We start from the raw sequence: 19619 nt of genomic DNA, 5'->3' as shown, positions 1-19619 counted from the left end.
AATCCTCCTGGAGGAAATCTCTCTTTGTTCAGATGATCTCTGTTTAAAACTACTGTCATTGAAACAGGGCCACCAGATTTTACTCGAGCTGAGCAAAGTAAGCAAACAGCTCCTCAAACAGGAATTACTTTTCTGTTCTTTGTTAGTGAAGCAAAGTTCTTCAAGTGTGAATGTTTTGACATTCAATTAACACTTTGTTTATGATTTAAAGCTGCAGGCATTACTGCCTTATTTTTACAATTTAGGAGAGGTCCCTGTGGCCATCTTGCCAATAAATGGGCCTGTCTACAGATGGAAGGGTTCTAATCATGGGATAGTAAGTAATTAAATAATTAAATTACTTGGTTATTTTAGAACAAGTGCATCTTTTGTGAATGTAATGATTTTAGTATGTGTTTGCATGTGAAAGTGATAATTTTGTTTCTCTCATTTTAGTTGTGTGCCTGATTGCTTATCATCTACTTTTTGCAATGTTTGTCTGGTCGTATTGGAAAACTATCTTCACATTACCAATGAATCCTTCAAAAGAAGTAAGTTAAAATATTAGTATAGTAATAAGGAAAAAAATATCAAATTGTACACTTTGAATATATGCAATTTATTTTATGTCAATTGTATCTCAGAGTTCTTAAAGAAAAAAAAATATTAGTATAGTTATCTCCTAAAGATGGAAATCTGTAATACTGATGTCTGAAGAATAAATTTTATGTCTTTTTATTAATGTTGCAAAGTAATTGAGTGTAGTGATTTTTTATATTAATGTATTAATTAAATACTTGAATTTTCACTTGCTAAGTATTATTTTTGCACTGGATGAGTATTATATTTACAATATTAAATATGTTATATATTCCATTTCTACTTTAGAGTCAGACATAAGGATGGATGGATAGATACATAGATAGATAAAATGATAGAGCTGAAGGTAGACATGTTTCTATTATAATGGTCATACTAATGGTGCATTAGTTGGATGTCAGCCACCAGAAACAACAACAACAAATTAACAACTTAACTCATCTTCTCTGCTTTCAAAGTCTGTAGCTAGTCTACAGTTCCCAGGTACCCAGGCTCCTGTCGTATTGCTCTGACATATATAGCCTCCATTCCCAACATTACCTCTTGGCATAAAATGGCTGCTTCAGTTCCAGCCATCATGTCTACGTTCCAGCCAGCAGGCCAGAGAAAGTAGAAAAGTAGAAGTAAATGTTCTTATCTTTAAGGACACTTTCTGGAAGTTTCTGATGCCGTTTCCACTTACATTTAGAACTTAGTTATGTGGCCACATTTAATTGCATAGAAGCCTGGGAACTTAGTTTTTATTCTCAATGGCCTTGTTAACCATGTTAGAAGAAGGACAGAGTGGATATTAGGGGACAACTAGCAGTTTCAGCTTCAGAAGATTTTAAATAGTTATATGTCCAAACATCTTTTCATTTTGAAAAGATCATTCTGACTAACGTTTTGTTTCTGGGTCTTTAATCCTGGTTAAATGTCCTTGGAGCAAAGGACTGTATTTTACCCATTTTTGTACCCTTGGCACTTAGCCTAGTACATGGTTGTTGAATAGAAGTAAACTTTGCTTCAGTAATAATAATGCAGTTTTAGTAGGCTAATGTTAAAAAGAGAAAGGAAGAAAGAAAGAAAAAAAGTCTAGGCATCACTGTGAATTGTTTCCTGAAGTAATCTGTTTGAAATGCAGCTGTGGTCAAAAAGGCTGATAAATATGCCTTGTGAACTGGGAAAGGACATTAAAAGCAAAACCTCAGATATTTGCACAATATTACTGGCATGCTTGGCCTAGAATGTGTTAGATATAGCCTTTTTTTCTTCTTCTCTCTACTTACTTTTTCCCTACCTCTTTTTCCTCCCTCCTACCATGTTCTTTTCTTTCTTATCATCTTTCTTACCCTCATTCTTGCCTTAGTTGTAGGTTTGAAGGAAAATGCTGACTTTTATCATAGGTCATCTCATCCACTCTGGTGGTTTGCCTGTGACCTCTGTGTTGACAATTCCCAAATCTGTTTCTAGCCTGACCTCTCCCACGAATTTCAAACTTATGTATCTCCCTGCCAAACATCGCTCCTTAGTCATTGCACTGACATTGCAAACACAGCACATCATAGACTGGCCACCACCTCTCCTTCCCCAAACCATGACTCATCCTTTTCTTCTACGGGTTAATGCCACTGCCAGCCACGTCGGTCTTCATTCGAGCCAAAAGCTTGGCATCCTTGCCCCTCCCCCAGCATCCAAATCCTGGAAATGTTTTCACTTCCTAATTTTTCTTTTTCAGTTCCAACCCCTTTCTCTTTATTTTCCATCATTGCCCTAATTCAGAGTCTTAGTCATCTCTCTCATCTGAGACACTGCAGTCTTCTCTGTGAAGGTGTCACCCTTGACCATCTTGCCTGCACTCTCTTCTGGGAATCCTGCAGAAATCCATCCTTCTCTCTGCTTCAGTGACTCTGCCCATCCCACAGAGTGAAGGCCAGTCTCCCTAGTTTGGCAACAATGGCTTTTGTCCAAATTTCTGACTCCTTACTTTATACTCTGGTAACGCTATTCACATGGTTTCCTGTGTATACCATGCCATCGTTTTCTTTCTAGAATATTCTTATCTCCTTTCTCATCAGAATAATTTTGGTTTTGTTCATAGTGGCAGCTCCTTCTCGGTCTCCTTCGCTGGTCCCTCATCGTCTCCTGAACCTCTAAAGCACTGGATTATCTCAGAGCTCAATCTCTGGACCTCTTCTCTTATTTACCTACATTATGACTTTCTATAGCATCTCATTGCCCTCAAATTAATCATTAGCCTAGTCCTCTCTCCTAAATTCCGGACTCATTTCCAGCTTCCTATTTGGCATCTAATAGGAATTTCAAATTCAGATTTGAAGTACCTGAAAATAAACTTCTGATTTTCCACCCGTTCCCTGAATCCTTCTATTCCTAAATTTTCCCTATCTCAATAATGGCAATTCCATCCTTCCTGTTGTTCAGGTCAAATTCTTGGAATCACCCTTGGCTACTCTTTTTTTCTCAGACCCCATACCCAATCAGCCAGTAAATTCCTTAGGCCAGACCCTCAGAGCACCCAAGTGTGAGCCCATGCCCCTCCACATTCCCACCCTGTTTGTTTGTTTGTTTTGTTTTTATTTATTTATTGGCTGCAATGGGTCTTTGTTGCTGCACACAGGCTTTCTCTAGTTGTGGCGACTGGGGGCTACTCTTCATTGTGGTGCACGGGCTCCTCATTGTAGTGGCTTTTCTTGTTGCGGAGCATGGGCTCTAGGCACGTAGATTTCAATAGTTGCAGCACACGGGCTCAATAGTTGTGGCTCATGGGCTCTGGAGCACAGGCTCACATTGTAATGGCTTCTCTTGTTGCAGAGCATGGGCTCTAGGCACGTGGGCTTCAATAGTTGCAGCACATGGGCTCAGTAGTTGCGGCACATGGGCTCAATAGTTGCAGCACATGGGCTTAGTTGCTCCGTGGCATGTGGAATCTTCCCAGAGCAGGGCTCGAACCTGTGTCCCCTGAGTTGGCAGGTGGATTCTTAACCACTGTGCCACCTAGGAAGTCCTCTTTAATACTGTTTTATTCACATTGGTCTCCTTGCTGTTCTATCAACACACTAAGCATGTTTCTCCTTCAGGGGCTTTGAAAGCTGCTATTTCCCCTTGACCTGGAACACTCTTCACACTGAAAACTATGTGGCCAGGTCCCTCACTTTCTTGCCGTCTCTGTGTCTCTTCTCAAGCAGACCTTTGAGGTATTCTGTGACCACTCGTCCAAAATAGCAAAGCCCTATCCCTGCATTCCCTGCAAACCTTACCTTGCTGTACTTTTCTCCATAGCAAATGATTCTGTCACTCATCCCATAATCATTTTTTATACCATCCCTAGAATATAAGCTCTACAGCAGCATGAACTTTATCTGTTTTATTCACTAATCCATCACTGGTACCTGGTGTCTGAGCAGTGTCTGACCTTAAAAGGTACTCTATAAATATTTGTTCAGTGATTGAAACTTGAGAAGTTATGTGTATAGAGGCAGGTTTGTGTGTATAGCTTTGGCAGAAAGTTGCAATGACTTCTCATTTCTCCCTAAAATTATATGTGAGATCAATAACTAAGAATGATGGGGGAAGTACGTTGACTAAGGTTTGGGAAGAGCAGGAAAGGCTTGAAATAGCAGCTGGAGAGAGAAGAAAAATGAAATGATACCAAAAAATGATGCAGAATTGAGGGAGTATAGTTGAGGTTGGTGACAGTGAATTTACAGTTTTGTACCAGGCTTTGTTGGGTGACTTTTGTACAGAAGACATATGCCTGTTCAATTCGTATTACTGTAGGACATGGATATTATTTATCACCATGTTGCAGATGGAGCAATAGGCTTGAACATGAGCTAATTATCATAAGGCATTGAGCGTTAGTATGTGGCAGAGCTAACATTCAAAGCAAAGGCCTTTTGACCATTGAGGCTGCACTCTTGTCACTGCACCACAGTCTGGCATGGAGATTGGACACCACATGGGGATGAAGGGGAGGTGTGCCCAGGACATCAGTTGGAGCATGGAGAAAAAGACAGCAAAACTTCTATTTATATTTATTCTTTTATGTTTCTCCTTTTTAAAAGTTTCATATATAAGATACATACTATATTAGCTAATAGCACATATATAAATAAGGAAATATGCATATATTGGCAGTGCAGTCTCAATTACTTTTTACTGATAGGAATGTATGATCAAAAGAGTTTGGAGACCATTGTCATGGAAGAAAAAGCTCTTGCTTGCTGGTTGAGAATCTTGGGTTACTCCATGAATAAATTGCAAGATCTTGAGCTAATCTTCTAATTGATCAGCAGTCAGAGACCCCTCACTTGTAAAATGAGGGTTCTGGGCTTCAGCTGACAATAAGGTGCTCTCAAGTGCTAAAAATCTTTGGAACATGAAACAAAAAAGTAGGAGACAAGATAATTTAAGAAAATAATGTAAATATTTTCCTGCCACTATTGAGAGAATGTAATTTTTTAATTCATAAGATTTTCTCCCAATATTGAAGTAATATAACCATACTCAATTATAGTTTGAAAATGAAGAGTAGGCAGAAAGAAAAAGAAAAAAAAAATAATCCCACCACACTAATTCAGCCAGTTTACATTCTGAATTTCTTTCTAGGTATTTTTCCTAGTTGTGTTTAGCGTGCACATGTTCCATTTTTTTTCATGTAATAGTTCTTCCTTGGCTTCATGTCATTTTTAATAACAGTGTGATATTCTCGCTGAAACATTGGATTTTTAGGCTGATCACAACTGTTCATATTATGAATAGTGTTGTTAACATGTTTGTTCATAGAGCTTTACCCATATTTGGGGTTATTTTCCTTAATATAAATTCTCAGAGGTAGAATTACTAGAGGAAGGAACTTTAAGTCACTTGCCAAATTGTTTCCCAAAAGGATTGTAGCAATTTCCAAAACCATCAGTTTCATCACAACTTTGGCGCTGCATGCTCTTCTTAAGAAAACTGATGCCAATTTAATAGGCAAAAAAGTTCTGTGTTTTCATTTGGACATTGTATCTAGTAAGGTTATATGTTTATTTTTGTCCTAAGTCAAAAACAAGTAGCAAAAAGGGCAAGTACAATTCTGTGAGTTTTCTGTTTGTTATTAGATTTTGTTTTTTCCCTTAAATTGTACATCCTTTTAAAATTATACTCTAATTTGAAAACTGTATTTGATCCCAGATATTGGTTTCTAATATCATTCTCTAGTGAAAGGAAGGGCCCCTTGGAGAAATGGCTGATTCTGAAACGAGGGCAGGAGATTTTGAAAATGAGCCAATTGCATCTTATCATGCCAAAAAATAAAGAGGTACTCCAAAAAATAAAATATATTGATGGTGGTGTGTCAAAGGGACATAGGATCCAGTTGAAAATGTCCCAAGTGACCAAAGCCGGAACAATTTGAGCAGGAAAATAAGTAAAATAGTGTTCAGTTACAGCTCAAAGTATGAAATAAATATCTTTGAGTCTACCGATATAAAGAAATGATTGAATGAATAAATAGATGGGGAGAAAAGAAAAATCCCTTTTACAGAAGAATTCCAAATAATTTATGTAGATACTGTGCCCTTAAGGAGGGGAGGAATCAATTCCCACTCCTTAAATGTGGGCCGCATGTGGCGACTTCCTTCCAAAGAGTGCAGGATGGAGACCAGGAAATAACAGGTCACTTTACAGTGGAGAAACTTGAAAACACTCCCTCAACCAGGTGATTAAGGTCAATGTCAGCAGTGCTAAGTCATGTTGATAGGATGTTCCCTTGATATGATGTGTTGAGAATGTCACTCTGCCTTTGCAGACTTCCTCCCCAAAACCCCAGTCTAATCATGAGAAAAACATCAGAAGAATTCCCATAGAGACACATCTTGCAAAATACCTGAACAGTACTGCTCAAAATTGTCCAGCTCAACAAAAACAAGGAAAATCTGAGAAATTGTCACAGCCAAGAGGAACTTAAGGAAACATGAGAAATAAGTGTACTATGGAATCCTGATGGGACCCTGAAACAGAAAAAAAAAAAAAAAGAGATATTCAATGAAAACTAAAGAAATCTGAATAAACTACAGACTTGATTAATAACAGTGTATCCATATTGATACATTAATTGTCCTAAATGTGCCATACTAATTCATGATGTTAGGAATATCAGCCATTTGATGAGAGGATATATGGGAACCTTGTACCATTTTCTCAATTTTTCTATAAATCAGAGTGTTCTAAAATTGATACAAAAAAACTATTTAAGCAAAAACAAAACAGCTTGTATTAACTGGCGAAAGGACTGCCACGATCTGGAGGATTGGAGGTCAGGTATGTTATCTTTTTCACCCAGGAGATCTCTCATTCCTTCAGACCTCTGTAAAAGTCATCTTTCCTCAAATCTGTGGTGTGTGTGTTTGTACATAAAAGTGTTTTGAGGGAGGGGACTGCATATTTGGTGCATTGCAAGAGAGAACTAGATATTTTGACGTCCATCTTAGATAAGTAACAATTCCACCAACCTGTTTTTGGTTTTTTGGACCTGATGGATGCAGTGTGTTATGTTTGTTTATTTATAAGAGTGATAAACATACTAAGGAGACTTCAGTTCCATTGCTCGCCAGAACGTACCTCTAAGGTTAAAAAGCATCCAGAACTCTGTAGAAAATGTAATAAAATGGCAATGGTTTTATTTCTTTTGACTGTTAAGTCTTTTTCTAAGCTAATTTTCAATGCTAGATTTTCAATTAATTTTAGAAGTGAGCAAGGGAGATATATCTGCTTGAATTATGGGAATCATGGTTCTGACAGTGGAAAGTTGGAGACTAGGATATAGGATAACTTTTGCCTTGGTATTCAGTGCTCTGACTCAGGCCTGCTGGTTCCTTTGTCCATTCCACAGTTCTAACAGAAGGCTTACTCTGTGCCGAGACTTGATCCCTGCGCTTGTGGAGTTATATGTTTGTGGGAGAGATAGACAAAGGACAAATGAATAAACAAAATAATTTCAAATTACGGTGTGTAACGCAAAGTCACACGTGGACCTGATGGAGAGTGTGATGGGGGAAGGGACAGAATTATCAGGGTCCCTACCCTAGTAAGGCAATCGTGGAAGTTCTTTGAGAAGATGACATTGAAGCTGAAACCTGTGAAATGAGAAGGCGCCATCCAGAGAGGGTGAGGAATAGTGTTGTAGGCAGAGGAATCAACTTGTGCAAAGTTCGTAGATACTTTCTCTAGATTGACCCTACTTTTCTTGACTGTTAACGGTATTACAGCATCGTTTGATGTTATTTGTTTTCTACCACTTAAATATTTCCAAACAACATACACAGGTCTATAAAGACCATCAGTACACTTACCTGTTTGTCAGTGTTTTTTCTTTTTTCAACACAACGAATAACAACATATTTCAAATTGTAAGTAGTCATCAACAGGTACATGGTGTGCAACCTAGAATTTTTAAGTAAGAAAGAAAATCTGGCAAGTCCTCTGATAAATCAACATGATTGCACATGATGGATCAGTAAACAATTTGAATTTTTCTTTGTTAGGTCTTTAATTCTGTTAATAAGATCTGTATGGTGACAGCATTCTCATTGCCTCAGCTTCCCAGTGAAGTTCTTTCTAAGAGTAACTCTGAAAACAATGGAATGAATTCTAGAAATCCACCGTCAAATTGGAAGAAAGTTTTCCACCTGTTGGAAGTGTGTTTCCCCAACTTTTCTTTAACTCTAAGGTCTTTAATCTGCTGCTACTCCTGTCCCAACCTCTAGGATCAGGCTGCAAGATCTTTCTTTTTAGAGCCTGAGACTCAACACTGCTCACTGCCACTCACTGCTCTGGTTTATGTAGTCGGGCAATCAGGAAAATTGTGTAAATGTATTTCATTTTTTTAAACTGAGATTTAAGGTTGCAAGCAAGTGAAGAGCAACTGATACATAGAATACACCAAGCCTTTATAAATGTGACCTTCATTTATTTGTTATTCGTATTCATTTGAAAAAGGACTGACTGGTTGAGGTGTAATTTGAAACACTAGGAAATTGATTAATAGTAAGTAAATGTGAGCGTCTAACAGGAGGAATACTTAATGTAGAGAATACGTTTTTTCAAATATCTTTCAAAAACTCTTAAGGAGCCTAATTGTAACATATCTACTAATTTAAGGCAAGTAAATTTGATATCCTAATTTAGAATAATTCGTATTATGTAAATTTCTACATAGAGAAAACATTTTTATTTTCTTTACCTTAAAGGGTCTGAAATCTTACAACTATATTAAAACATTATGCATTCGGGAATATTATGATACCTTAAAATTATTTAACTTGGAAGCTGGAGGTTTGTTTCTAATTTTAAAATAACCTCAGTAGAATTATCCATCTCTAAACAAAGCTTTTTAATTTTCATTTCTCCGAAGATAAAGATTTAGGCTTGACTATCACGACTTCATTTTTTGTCAAATTGTTTTCCTTTCCTTCGTTGGCATACTTGAGTCACTTTTTAAAAACTTTAAATAAAAAAAATTGTAAAATATGTCTTACATACAAGAAGCCATATATAATGCAGTTTAAGGAATAATAAAATGAAAACCCCTAAACAATCACCCAACCAAATAGAAACATTATTGATATTTTCCGTATCTTCTGTGTACTTCCATGTTGTATTTCTCTGCATTTCTTAAGAAGTAACTGCTATCCTGAGTTTTGTATTCATCATTTCCTTGTTTTCTTAAATAATTTGTATCATATGTATTTATCTCTAAACAATAATGTACATAATAGTTTATTTTATATATCCATTCATCAGTATGTTGCGAGTCTTGGTTGTACACAGCTGTAGATCATTAAGTGCCATATGGGATTCAACTATTTGGATAGATCATATTCGAATTGGTTTATCCATTATCCTTTTGATGGATGTTTGAGTAGTGTTTAGGTTTTTACATGTCAAACAATGGTGCTGTGAGTATCCTTGTACATGTCTCCTGGAGTACATTTATAGGAGTTCAAGCAGGCTTTTAACACCATTTTTTGTGATTATCAAGTTACAGCCCAAACAGGTTTTCATTTTTCTCAAATAAGTGTTTTTTTAAATTGGTTGGGCTGAATTGGCAGTGTAAGAAGTAAAATTAATGACTAGTTCTTTTGAGTTCTAGAGAATTCATGTAATGGTTACCCCCAGGTTAAAATTCACTTAGATGAGAATACATGCTTTACGTATTTGTTTCTATTCTTCTTTCTGATTATAGCCAATTGAAAAATGCATCCATCGAATCAAATTTGTTTATTTTGCTATTTCATCTAGTAATAAACTAATATTTGGATAGAACTCTATAGTTTATAAAGCACTTTTACATACTGCATTTCTCTTGAGTTTCACAAACATCTGAGGAAGTAGCGATTATTATTCCCTTTTTCTAGATTTATAAACTAATGATCCATGAGATTAACAGACTTGACCAGATTTCAAAGTCTATTACCTCTCTGAATACATGTGCTATATACTGTTAGTAATTTATAAATACCTTTTTGTGGGTATAACAGATCAATATGTTATCATTTCTTTGAGAACACTGATTAAAATTTAAATTCCTTCCACAGTTCCATCTCTCTTACGCAGAGAAAGAATTGCTGGAGAGAGAGCCAAGAGGAGAAGCCCATCAGGAAGTTCTTAGGCGAGCAGCCAAAGACCTTCCCATCTACACCAGGACCATGTCTGGAGGTAGAGGATAATGAGTGCTTTGGCAGGATGGGTTGTGGTGACTGTTAGGAAACATATCTGTGCTTGAAACTGTCAAACACATCGTGCTGTGGCTTGGATTGTTAAGTCTCTCCTATACAGTTCCATAAAACAGAACTGAAACACGGATAACACTGTGGCACAGAGATCTCAGGCGAGTCAGAACTGATTTTACTTCTATTCTGCCTTCCTAGTTGTGACTCAGTGAAGATGTCAGAACTGCTGAGATCTTGACTTGTAGTTGTGTGCGTTTTTAAAGTTTTAATTCCTATTCTTACTGAATTCAAAAGAGCAGTATCTATAATGAACATGACATTGATAATTTTACATAAATTTAAAAGTTATCTAAATTATACAAAAATGAACTCTAGTATTGATAAAATTTCTTTATCTTTAAAATTTATGGTAATTTTTTTTTTTTTTTACAAAAGCAACTCCATAAATCTCATTTACTTGGCTTAAGATTTTTTAAGGTAATTTAACAGCTATCTAATTAAAGAATTGTCTTAAAAACTGACCCAGATGGACTACTGGTACTTGCCCACCAAGGCTCACCCAGAAACTTTGTGACTTTAGATCGTGCTGTCCGTTTGGTGACTGCTGGCCCCATGTGGCCGCGGAGCACTCAAAACGTGGCTCGTCCAAACTGAGATGTGCTTTCAGTGTGAAACACACAACTAGTTTCACAGGCTTAGTATGAGGGAAGGACATAAAATATCTCAGTATTTTTGTATTATTTATATTTGTTTCTAACTCACTTCAGAATCATAATTGAATATAACTCTGAGCCTCACACATGATTTTTTCCTGTGTATTTTTACTGTTTCTCAATGAGCAAGTGGTAATTCCCTGATTTAATATTAGACCACTGGTTCTCTTCCACAGAGAGAACCATGTGCTTATGTACATTTACATATATTTACCTTATATAAGCCTAAGCTAATATTGTGGAAATTTAAGGCCCCTAAAAATAAATTACTGCACAAGTTGCCAAAACTAGTTAATGACAGTGACAGTATCAGGTGCGAAAATCTAGTCTCCTCATTCCTAGGGCAGTGCTTTTTCTACTGCACACCTTGATACACCAAGTGAAGACCAAGGAGGGAAGCGTAAGTCATACCAGGACAAAGTACTAGTGTTCATTATTAGCAACCACCCTTTGGATTTAGAAGTCATCTGCTGGTATGGGTTATGTGTTGGTAAGGCTGTCACCTCTTGTATTGTATGCCTTTCTCCTGGGATGGACTCAAGATTCTCAATATTTGGGACGGTCTGAACTTCCTAATACAGTCTTTATATTTTTAGTGCAAAAATTCTGGATGCATGCTAATGTCAGTATTAACTGATAGAGTCACTGACTCAAAGTACAGAAAGTATGATGAGTAGATTATCATGCTGGTGGGATTGATCTCCCTCTGGAATATGTGGATTGTGAAGGTGATCATGATGCAGAATGGATGTCCATTGGAGTGGCCAGAGTACCCCCAAGGCAGGAATGTGAGCGGGGTCCTTCTTACCCCACCCCCAGCCAAAACCCTCGGGTTGTTCGGATAACTTCCTTCTTCACCCTGCGCAAGGCCATGGACTAAAGCAGCTGAAAGGCTCAGTTGATGTTCACACACTTTATATGTCTTAGAGAATTGAAGAAAGTAGATGGTACTATAACTTGGGGTTTTCCCATTCATTCTAAACCCATAGTCCTTCCTCCAAACCTAAAAGAGAAAAGATACCAGCTGCCTATACACTGACTGGTGTACCCAGAGAACAGATTCAGCCATGCGTGGACTTGGGTGTGGGGTGTCGTGAGGCAAGTATTAAGACCCCTCATCTCACTTGTGTTTGTCCCGAGCTTTCTTCTGATCCAGCCATCTCCTGCTTTCTTACCGAACTCTCCAAGCTCTATTATATTATTATTGATTTTTGTTTTTATTAATGAAGGACTATTTGCTTTTTTAGGTGTCCCTTGCTATCAATCCTTTCCTACAAAAAAAAATTTGTAGATTTTTTGATCAGGAAGGCAACCATTAGAAGCGATGTTGTTAATCATTTTGCACACAGATGTTGGTAGCGTTTCCATGTCAGCACTTACCAAAAAAGTTTTAAATGACATAAGTAATACATGAATAAATTCTCAAAATTCAAGCAAGACAGTTAAAATACAACTTCCCCTCCACTCTTAGGACTTTTTAAATGATAGTCAGATGGCTCATTTTCAGTGCCCTTGGGATGGTTTTGGTTGAATATAATATGGCACATGGAGTGGGTTTTTTTTTATTATGAGACTAAATTTCTGTTTCTGAAAGAACATAAACAAAAATTTTTTTTCTACAAAAAAAAACTATAGACAAAAAAATTTCAAAATTGTTTTTGATTTCTTGTGAGTTATTACCCAATTAAGTTATTACTTAATTGGAAAGATTTTTTTACTTTAGAAATAATCACCCCTTGGAGAGAATCTAGCATTGCCCAGCAAAACTCACCTGGAAATTCTGACTTTAGATCCGTGCTACCCATTGTGGTGACCGCTAGTCATTTGTGATTACTGACAACTTAAAATGTGACTGTATGTGTAAAACACATAACAGGTTTCAAAGGCTTGGTATGAAAAAAAGTAGAATGTGTCACCAATATTTTATATTAATTATATGTTGATAATAATGTTTTGGATATACTAGATAAAATAAAATATATCATTAAAATTAATTTCCCTTTTTTCTTTTTACCTCTTTTAATGTAGCTCCTAGAGAGTTTAAAAATACTCATGTGGCTCACACTGTATTCTTTCTGGACGACTCTCTCTCACACTTCGATACTTCATGTGAGCCAGTGATACATTAGAGCTTCACTTGGAATGTACCTGGGAGGGTTCTTCACTCAGGAGATGAGCAGACCATGCCATTCATGTCTGGAATTCCTGAAAAAGAGAATTATTAGTGGATGATTAAGGACTTCTTTCAATATTGAAAACAACTCCATCTAGGCCTTTTGTCTTAAAAAAAAAAAAAAAAGCTCATTTTATTCTTAGTTTATAGCAACCATTTCCATTTTTTAGAGATTATAATATTAGCTAATATAACCTTGGTAATTGCTTGTTGAAAGTAATTTTGCAAATTTTAAGTTCATTAGTTTGGTTTTGCTGGTTGTACTGGACTGCCCACTTCACTGATCTCCTGTAATTTTGGCAGACTGAGTACATCCTGTCAGATGCCCGTGTGCTGAAAGAGCATCTCCAAATCAATCCTCCGTAATTGTCTTTGATATCTGTATTAGAGGAGAAAGGATCAGGACTTCAGTCACAAGAAATAAAATTCTCTGTCCAAAATACCTCTTGCAGTACTCACTTCTAATCTTGTATCTCACTCAGCAGAGAAGATGTGTGTGCTTTCCCCATGCAAGCAACCAACTGAGTTTATTCACAAATTTCTAAACTGTGTTTCTCAAAAAACTTCTAGAATATGGTTGTATCCTCCCCTCGTTATCCTGGCAGGGTACTGGAAGTGAGTTGATTTAGTCGAGGGAGACATTCTGTTTACTTTGATAGAAATGGACATAGTTGCACCTTTTGTGAGTCTTACTATGACTACTTTATAATTAAATAGTGTACTTAGAGTTGAGAGCGGCTTAGAAAAATGTCCCCAAAAGATTTTCCATTCTTGGGAAACCTCTCTAGAGAACTGAGGCTGTGAGCAGGTGCTTCCATTTTTGTGTTTGCACAGTGGAATATGCCATTTTTACCAAATGTAAATTGGTTATGCTTTTTAGAATTTAAATTTGGATAGATGATAAAAAGCTATTTAATTGTATACGCAATTCACTGTTAAATCTAAGGCTAAGTGAAACTTTTTGTTTGTAGCAATCCGCTATTGTGACAGATGCCAACTTATAAAACCAGATCGCTGCCATCACTGTTCCGTCTGTGATAAGTAAGAAAACCTCTTACTTCTGAGATGTCTACATGCTGGTCATCTTTTTATTTAATATGTTTCGTTTCTCACTGCTTTCCAGATTATTTCCTTTTCTCTTTGTGCATGCTTCTCAGACCTTTATTTAGAAAATATAGCCAGCACAGGCACTTGCATTAATAGGAGTGTGGCTGAGAGTACGGTCGATTGTCCCTCTTACCCCAGATTTTCGCTAACGTGAATGAAGTGTGTGATTTTTAGCAGCTCATACTTGGCTAGTTCTAGTTAACAAATACTTCTATGACTCATTTCCCTCTTTATAAAGATAACTCAGTTGGCTTCATGACTGTTTGATGTTATTATATACTTAATATACCACAAGGACAGTACTACTTGGTTTAGGATTGGATATTAATGGAAAAGCTTTATCCAGACTTTCTATAAATCTGTTGACATTTTGCACTTAGCATAAGATAGTTGTATGTTAACATTCTGCATTATTTTTAGAAAATGAGTTATTTTATTTGTATCTTTAAAGCATATATATTTTGAATTTCAAGTTTTATTATTGTATCATCTAGAATTGGCCCTAGTGTTTATTTTAGATGAGGCCTTTTGCTGTTATTCAGTTTTTAGACAAGTAAATAATTTTGCAGTATTTTATTCGCCACAACTCTTTTCAAATAGTATTTCCTCTTTATAATGTTTTGGGGTTAAAATTTTGTGGGACGTTGAGTTTTGTGTGTGTGGTTTTTTTTTTTTAGATGTATTTTGAAGATGGATCATCATTGCCCGTGGTGAGTGTGGCTCTCTACTTAAAGACGTTTCCGTCCTTTGTAACATAAGGAGTTGAATCATTGATCTGTTTAAATCTCTTTGTAAATGAAATCTTGCCTTAGCTGACCTAGGAGGTCCTTTCAGATTTAGTTTCTAATATTTGTCTAGTTAGCTCAAAAGAGTTTTATTCAGTAGAGTTTCCACCAAATAATTTTAACACCAGTAGGTTAACAATGTAAACGTTATTCTCTTACATTTGCTCAGAACAAATGGCTTTCTTTGTATGCACATGCATAAACACAGAGATTCTAGAATTCTTCCCAGAAATTACACCAAAATGTACACATAAATTATATATAATGCTTCACTCAAGTTTCTAATGAAGAATGAATTCATCTGAAGCTTTAACAGTCTATTTAAAATGAAACAACATTAAGGAGAAGAATAGCAAATATACAAATATACACACATGTTTAAACAAGGGTTTCCACTTAGAATTCATGAATATTTAAAAAAATATATAAATCATGAAATTAGGCAACTTAATAGAGGATTATTTGGAAGATCTAACTAACTAGTGAAGGTTGATTTTTCTACCTACGGTTCTTCATCTCAATGTGCACATCCCTGTGACAACCATACTAAGTTAGGTTGCCAGCCAGGTTGGGTTTGGACATCAAGCACGATCATTCTACAAGCCCTATCTTGTTTCAGGGATGGCACTAGGGAAAGGTAGACATGCCCACAAATCTACAGCAGGGGTAGGTGGAAACATTTTATACCTAGTGAATGATTATCTTAGCTGCAGGAAACAGTAGAGGAATGGCAGGTTTGCAGTACTCTGTCTCTCTCCAGGGTACCTCTTACTTTTCTTCACCTAGACTTTCTGCTTTAACATATTCAGGCTAGTTAACACCTATGAGAATAAGGCTCCTATCAGGGAAAGATGTCAGTAAATAACCTCTCTTTGGAATCTTAATTTTCACTTGAGGTCATTCTTTTGCTTTCCTCATTCTTTCCTTCATTTCATTCATTCTGTTCTCTTTCTCAGTCAGTACTTTCCCCCCTGATATCTCCAATTATAAGTTTTCTTAGCCCTCCTTATAGTCCTCTGTTGACCCTTCCAGTAACACAAGCTGTCAGTCCCCTCACGCCCCACTACATCCCCGCGATCCACCTGTGAGTTGTCTGCACCCTCAGCGGGCAGTTCCCATGCCCACCCACAGCTCCCACCTCGAGCACCACTAATTTCTTTACTTCTCTGCCTGAGGCCGCTCTTCTACATGGGGGATTTGCTCCGTTCCTAAGCTGGGCAGTTCAGAAGTGCCAGGGCCTTAATGCTTCCAGAGGCCACGCTCACCCCATGAGGGACTGGCCAGGAATACATCCTTTCTTGGCCTTTCTCTTTCTTTCTGGATAGCTGGGTGGTCTAGATATGATTGAGCAGAGAGGTAAAGAAATCAGGGGCATAGAATTGACTCCCGTTTTTCTAACATAAGGTAATAATGGGTAGTGATGGTAAGTGATGGAGAGCTGGAAGCAGGATTGATCCCAAGCTAGTGCACACTTACGAAGCTTGCCATGCCCTTGCTAGCCTCAGAAAATCACATGTAGAGAAAATAATGCTTTGCTTGACTCAAGTGAGATTATAAGTAGGTAGATATGTGTGTTTGGAAAATATTTTGAAGGTTAAGAGTGGCTACATTGTATAAAACATTGTAAAGATAAACTGATTATAAAACAAACAAAAACCTGACAGGTAAAGAACTACTCACATTCAGCAAAGTATTATTTAGCAACTTGAATTGAATTTCAATAATAATAAATACATATTATTAAAAAAGAAAAAGAAAAAGAAAATAATGGTTTACTGTGAGAGCAGTCTGTCCAAACCTACAATTAATTTGGCTTTAAAAGAAACTTACAGCATAATTTGGTAATCTTTTACATTTTGACAGACCCTAGTGAATAAGTCAAGGGGAACAGATGTGACTCTAGAGTTTTCATTTTTTTTTTTTTAATTTTTTTCCAAGAACTTTTATTGAGATACAATTGACATACAGTACACTGTATATGTTTAAAGTGTACAATTTGATTTTTTTTCTTATTAGTAATGTATATATGGCAATCCCAATCTCCCAATTCATCCCACCCCAACCCCCCCCCCGCACCCTAGAGTTTTTTAAAAAATGGGTTCAGATTGTATGTCTATACACTTCCTGTTGTCACCCTCACCCTGCGTGGCAGTGTGGAAGAAGTTGAACGGACTGACTGCAGTGCATTTCGGCTTCTGTGTTACTGCTCCTGTGAACTGTCGCCTCCCGTGCCCCAGCCACCATCCAGCTCCGTGCACTCCCTTGCAGAAAGCCGTAGCCAGGTTGACGTGTGAAAGATCTGGTGCCAAAGGCCTAATATCCACCTGGTGCCAGCTGAGTGGAGCAGCCATTTTATGTAGTTTAAATTTCAAATTAAAATTCTGAATTACAAAATGTATAGATAATAAACACGTGTGGTTCTAAATTCAAAAATAATAAAGGTGCAGGAAGTTCTCCTTAGTCCCCTCCTCCCCACCTTCTTCCCCTCCTCATCAGAAACCAGTGTTGCCAAATGTCACGTGTGCTTTTCAGATATAAATGTGTATGTGTGCTTGTGTTTAATATTTTGTATACATACAAAAGTTTTTTTACACATTTTTTTAAACACAGTGTTTGCCTTACGGACTGTCTCTGCCTTTTTTTCCCTTTACTTAATATATCCTGGGAATTTTTTCATACCAATATATAAAAAACCTTTTTTTACAGCCATTATGTGAATATAACAGTCACTAATTAAGACCTTTAGTAGGTTCCCAAACTGTGGGGCACCTTTTTATACAGGTCTTACATATGATTTTGAAGTTCCGTATATGTCAGCTTTTAGTGTTTGAAAAATCATAGAACCATACCTCTTCTGTTCTCAATGACTTCAGCATATCTGCTGTGGCCAGTTAAGGGTGCCCATCAGGGTGCAAGGGATCAGCCTCACACTTCTTTTTTTAACTAGAGATCCTGTAATATTTGCCTTATTGGGTGTCCTATCAGAGAAGTGTTTTTTCTTTTAATATAAAATTTTCATTTATCAATTAATTATATTAATAATACACCTTGACATGCTTACCAATGGTTAGATAGGACTAATTTTTTTTTTTTTTTTTTGAGCACACGGGCTTTGTTGCTCCGCGGCATGTGGGATCTTCCTGGAGCAGGGCTCGAACCCATGTCCTCTTCATGGGCAGGCAGATTCTTAACCACTGCGCCACCTAGGAAGCCCAGAACTAATTAAATTAAATACATTTAGCTTCAGTTTATTGAGTGCCTGTAACGTCTGCAGATAATATATTCATATATCCTTAAAATCTGTAATCCCTATAACAATGACAGATATTAGAAATTATTTGTCCCATTTTAAGGAAGAGGAAAGTGAGCCTCAGAAAAATTAAAGAGTGAGCTTAAAGTCACATAGCAAGTTTTTTGGACTTCAGAGGCTACTTTCTTTCCATCTTTTTTTAAATGTTATGTTCCTTTTCCAATTTAAACTCAGAAACCAATTTCCATAAGACGTAGCCAAGAGCTGTTTACCCTGAATTTAAACAACATGTAAGAGACATTTACCTAGAATGTGTTTTATTTCTCCATATAAAGTCATTCAGACTCAGAACACATGCACTTCCTTTTCAAATTGAGTCTACAAAGTTGCAGGCAGCTAAAATGTCTAACCAAAAGCTGTCTGTCATGACTAGAGTAAGGTGTTATTAACAATAAGTATTATTACTATATTTCCTCAAGTGTAGAGTACCTATCAAACTCTAAAATACTTGGTCTTCGTTTACTGACTTTTTATTTCCTGGCTCTGACATGGCAAATTACACCATAGCCCCTAAGTAGAAGTTAAAGGAAGCCAAATTAGATGTTGTAAAATCTGTGTTCAAAATCATTTTCCTTTCTATAAAAATGCTATTTGTCATCTAATACAAAAGCTGCTTCTTACATTCCTGCAGGAAGAGAAACGATCTTTCCTATCCCCACTCATTTTCCCCTGGTCCACAAAAGAGTCATTCTCTCCCTCCGCATGTCCAATCTTAATGCACCCAGCCTTTGTCTGCCCATTCTGTCCTCTTGAAACCAACACAAGTAAGTGCAGGGAATATCCTGTATCCTTTTGTGACAGAACGCATTTAGGCTAGGCTTGTATGGAACTGTTTGCGGTATTATTTCTTGCTGTTATTTCATTCGGATGTCATAAGAGGCAATCTCAGTAACTGGTTTGCATTCACACTAGAATCTCTAGAACTACAAATGTTAACTGTTTTCATACAATGTGCTGCCACAGTTTTGCCTTCTTTATGAATTTGTCATACATAAATGCCCTCAAGTTCCAAAATTATGAAATCTAATGCTGTTTCCTTTACCTTATATTTTTTGAGGTAGAAACTATAAACATTTTCCATTTTTGTTCCAAATTTCGGTTGATTCATAAGCCCAGTAAGTGTTTAACTTTCGAATTTATTTTGAATTAAAATTTTTTAGTTGTAAGAACACTTACTGTGAACTCTACCCTCTTAAAATTTTAAGTGCATAATGCAGTATTGCTAACTAGAGACAGTGC

At 36.8% G+C, this 19619-nt stretch overlaps 1 protein-coding gene across 2 annotated transcripts in view; it reads left to right on the top strand.

Moving 5' to 3' along the window:
* The window catches only part of ZDHHC2 (zinc finger DHHC-type palmitoyltransferase 2), a 68724-nt gene that overhangs the window by 28845 nt on the left and 20260 nt on the right, over positions 1 to 19619 (top strand). For both annotated transcript variants that reach the window (XM_057697841.1, XM_057697842.1), the window contains exons 3-6: positions 436 to 530; positions 10158 to 10278; positions 14150 to 14219; positions 14963 to 14995. In XM_057697841.1, coding sequence (XP_057553824.1) covers positions 436 to 530; positions 10158 to 10278; positions 14150 to 14219; positions 14963 to 14995 — 319 coding nt within the window. The remainder of the gene's footprint in view (positions 1 to 435; positions 531 to 10157; positions 10279 to 14149; positions 14220 to 14962; positions 14996 to 19619) is intronic.

This window comes from Hippopotamus amphibius, chromosome 10 (genome assembly GCF_030028045.1).
Source record: "Hippopotamus amphibius kiboko isolate mHipAmp2 chromosome 10, mHipAmp2.hap2, whole genome shotgun sequence".
In the NCBI taxonomy this organism is placed as follows: domain Eukaryota; kingdom Metazoa; phylum Chordata; class Mammalia; order Artiodactyla; family Hippopotamidae; genus Hippopotamus; species Hippopotamus amphibius.
The sequence above is the reverse complement of the archived record's forward strand: the minus strand, read 5'-3'. Positions and strand labels throughout refer to the sequence as shown.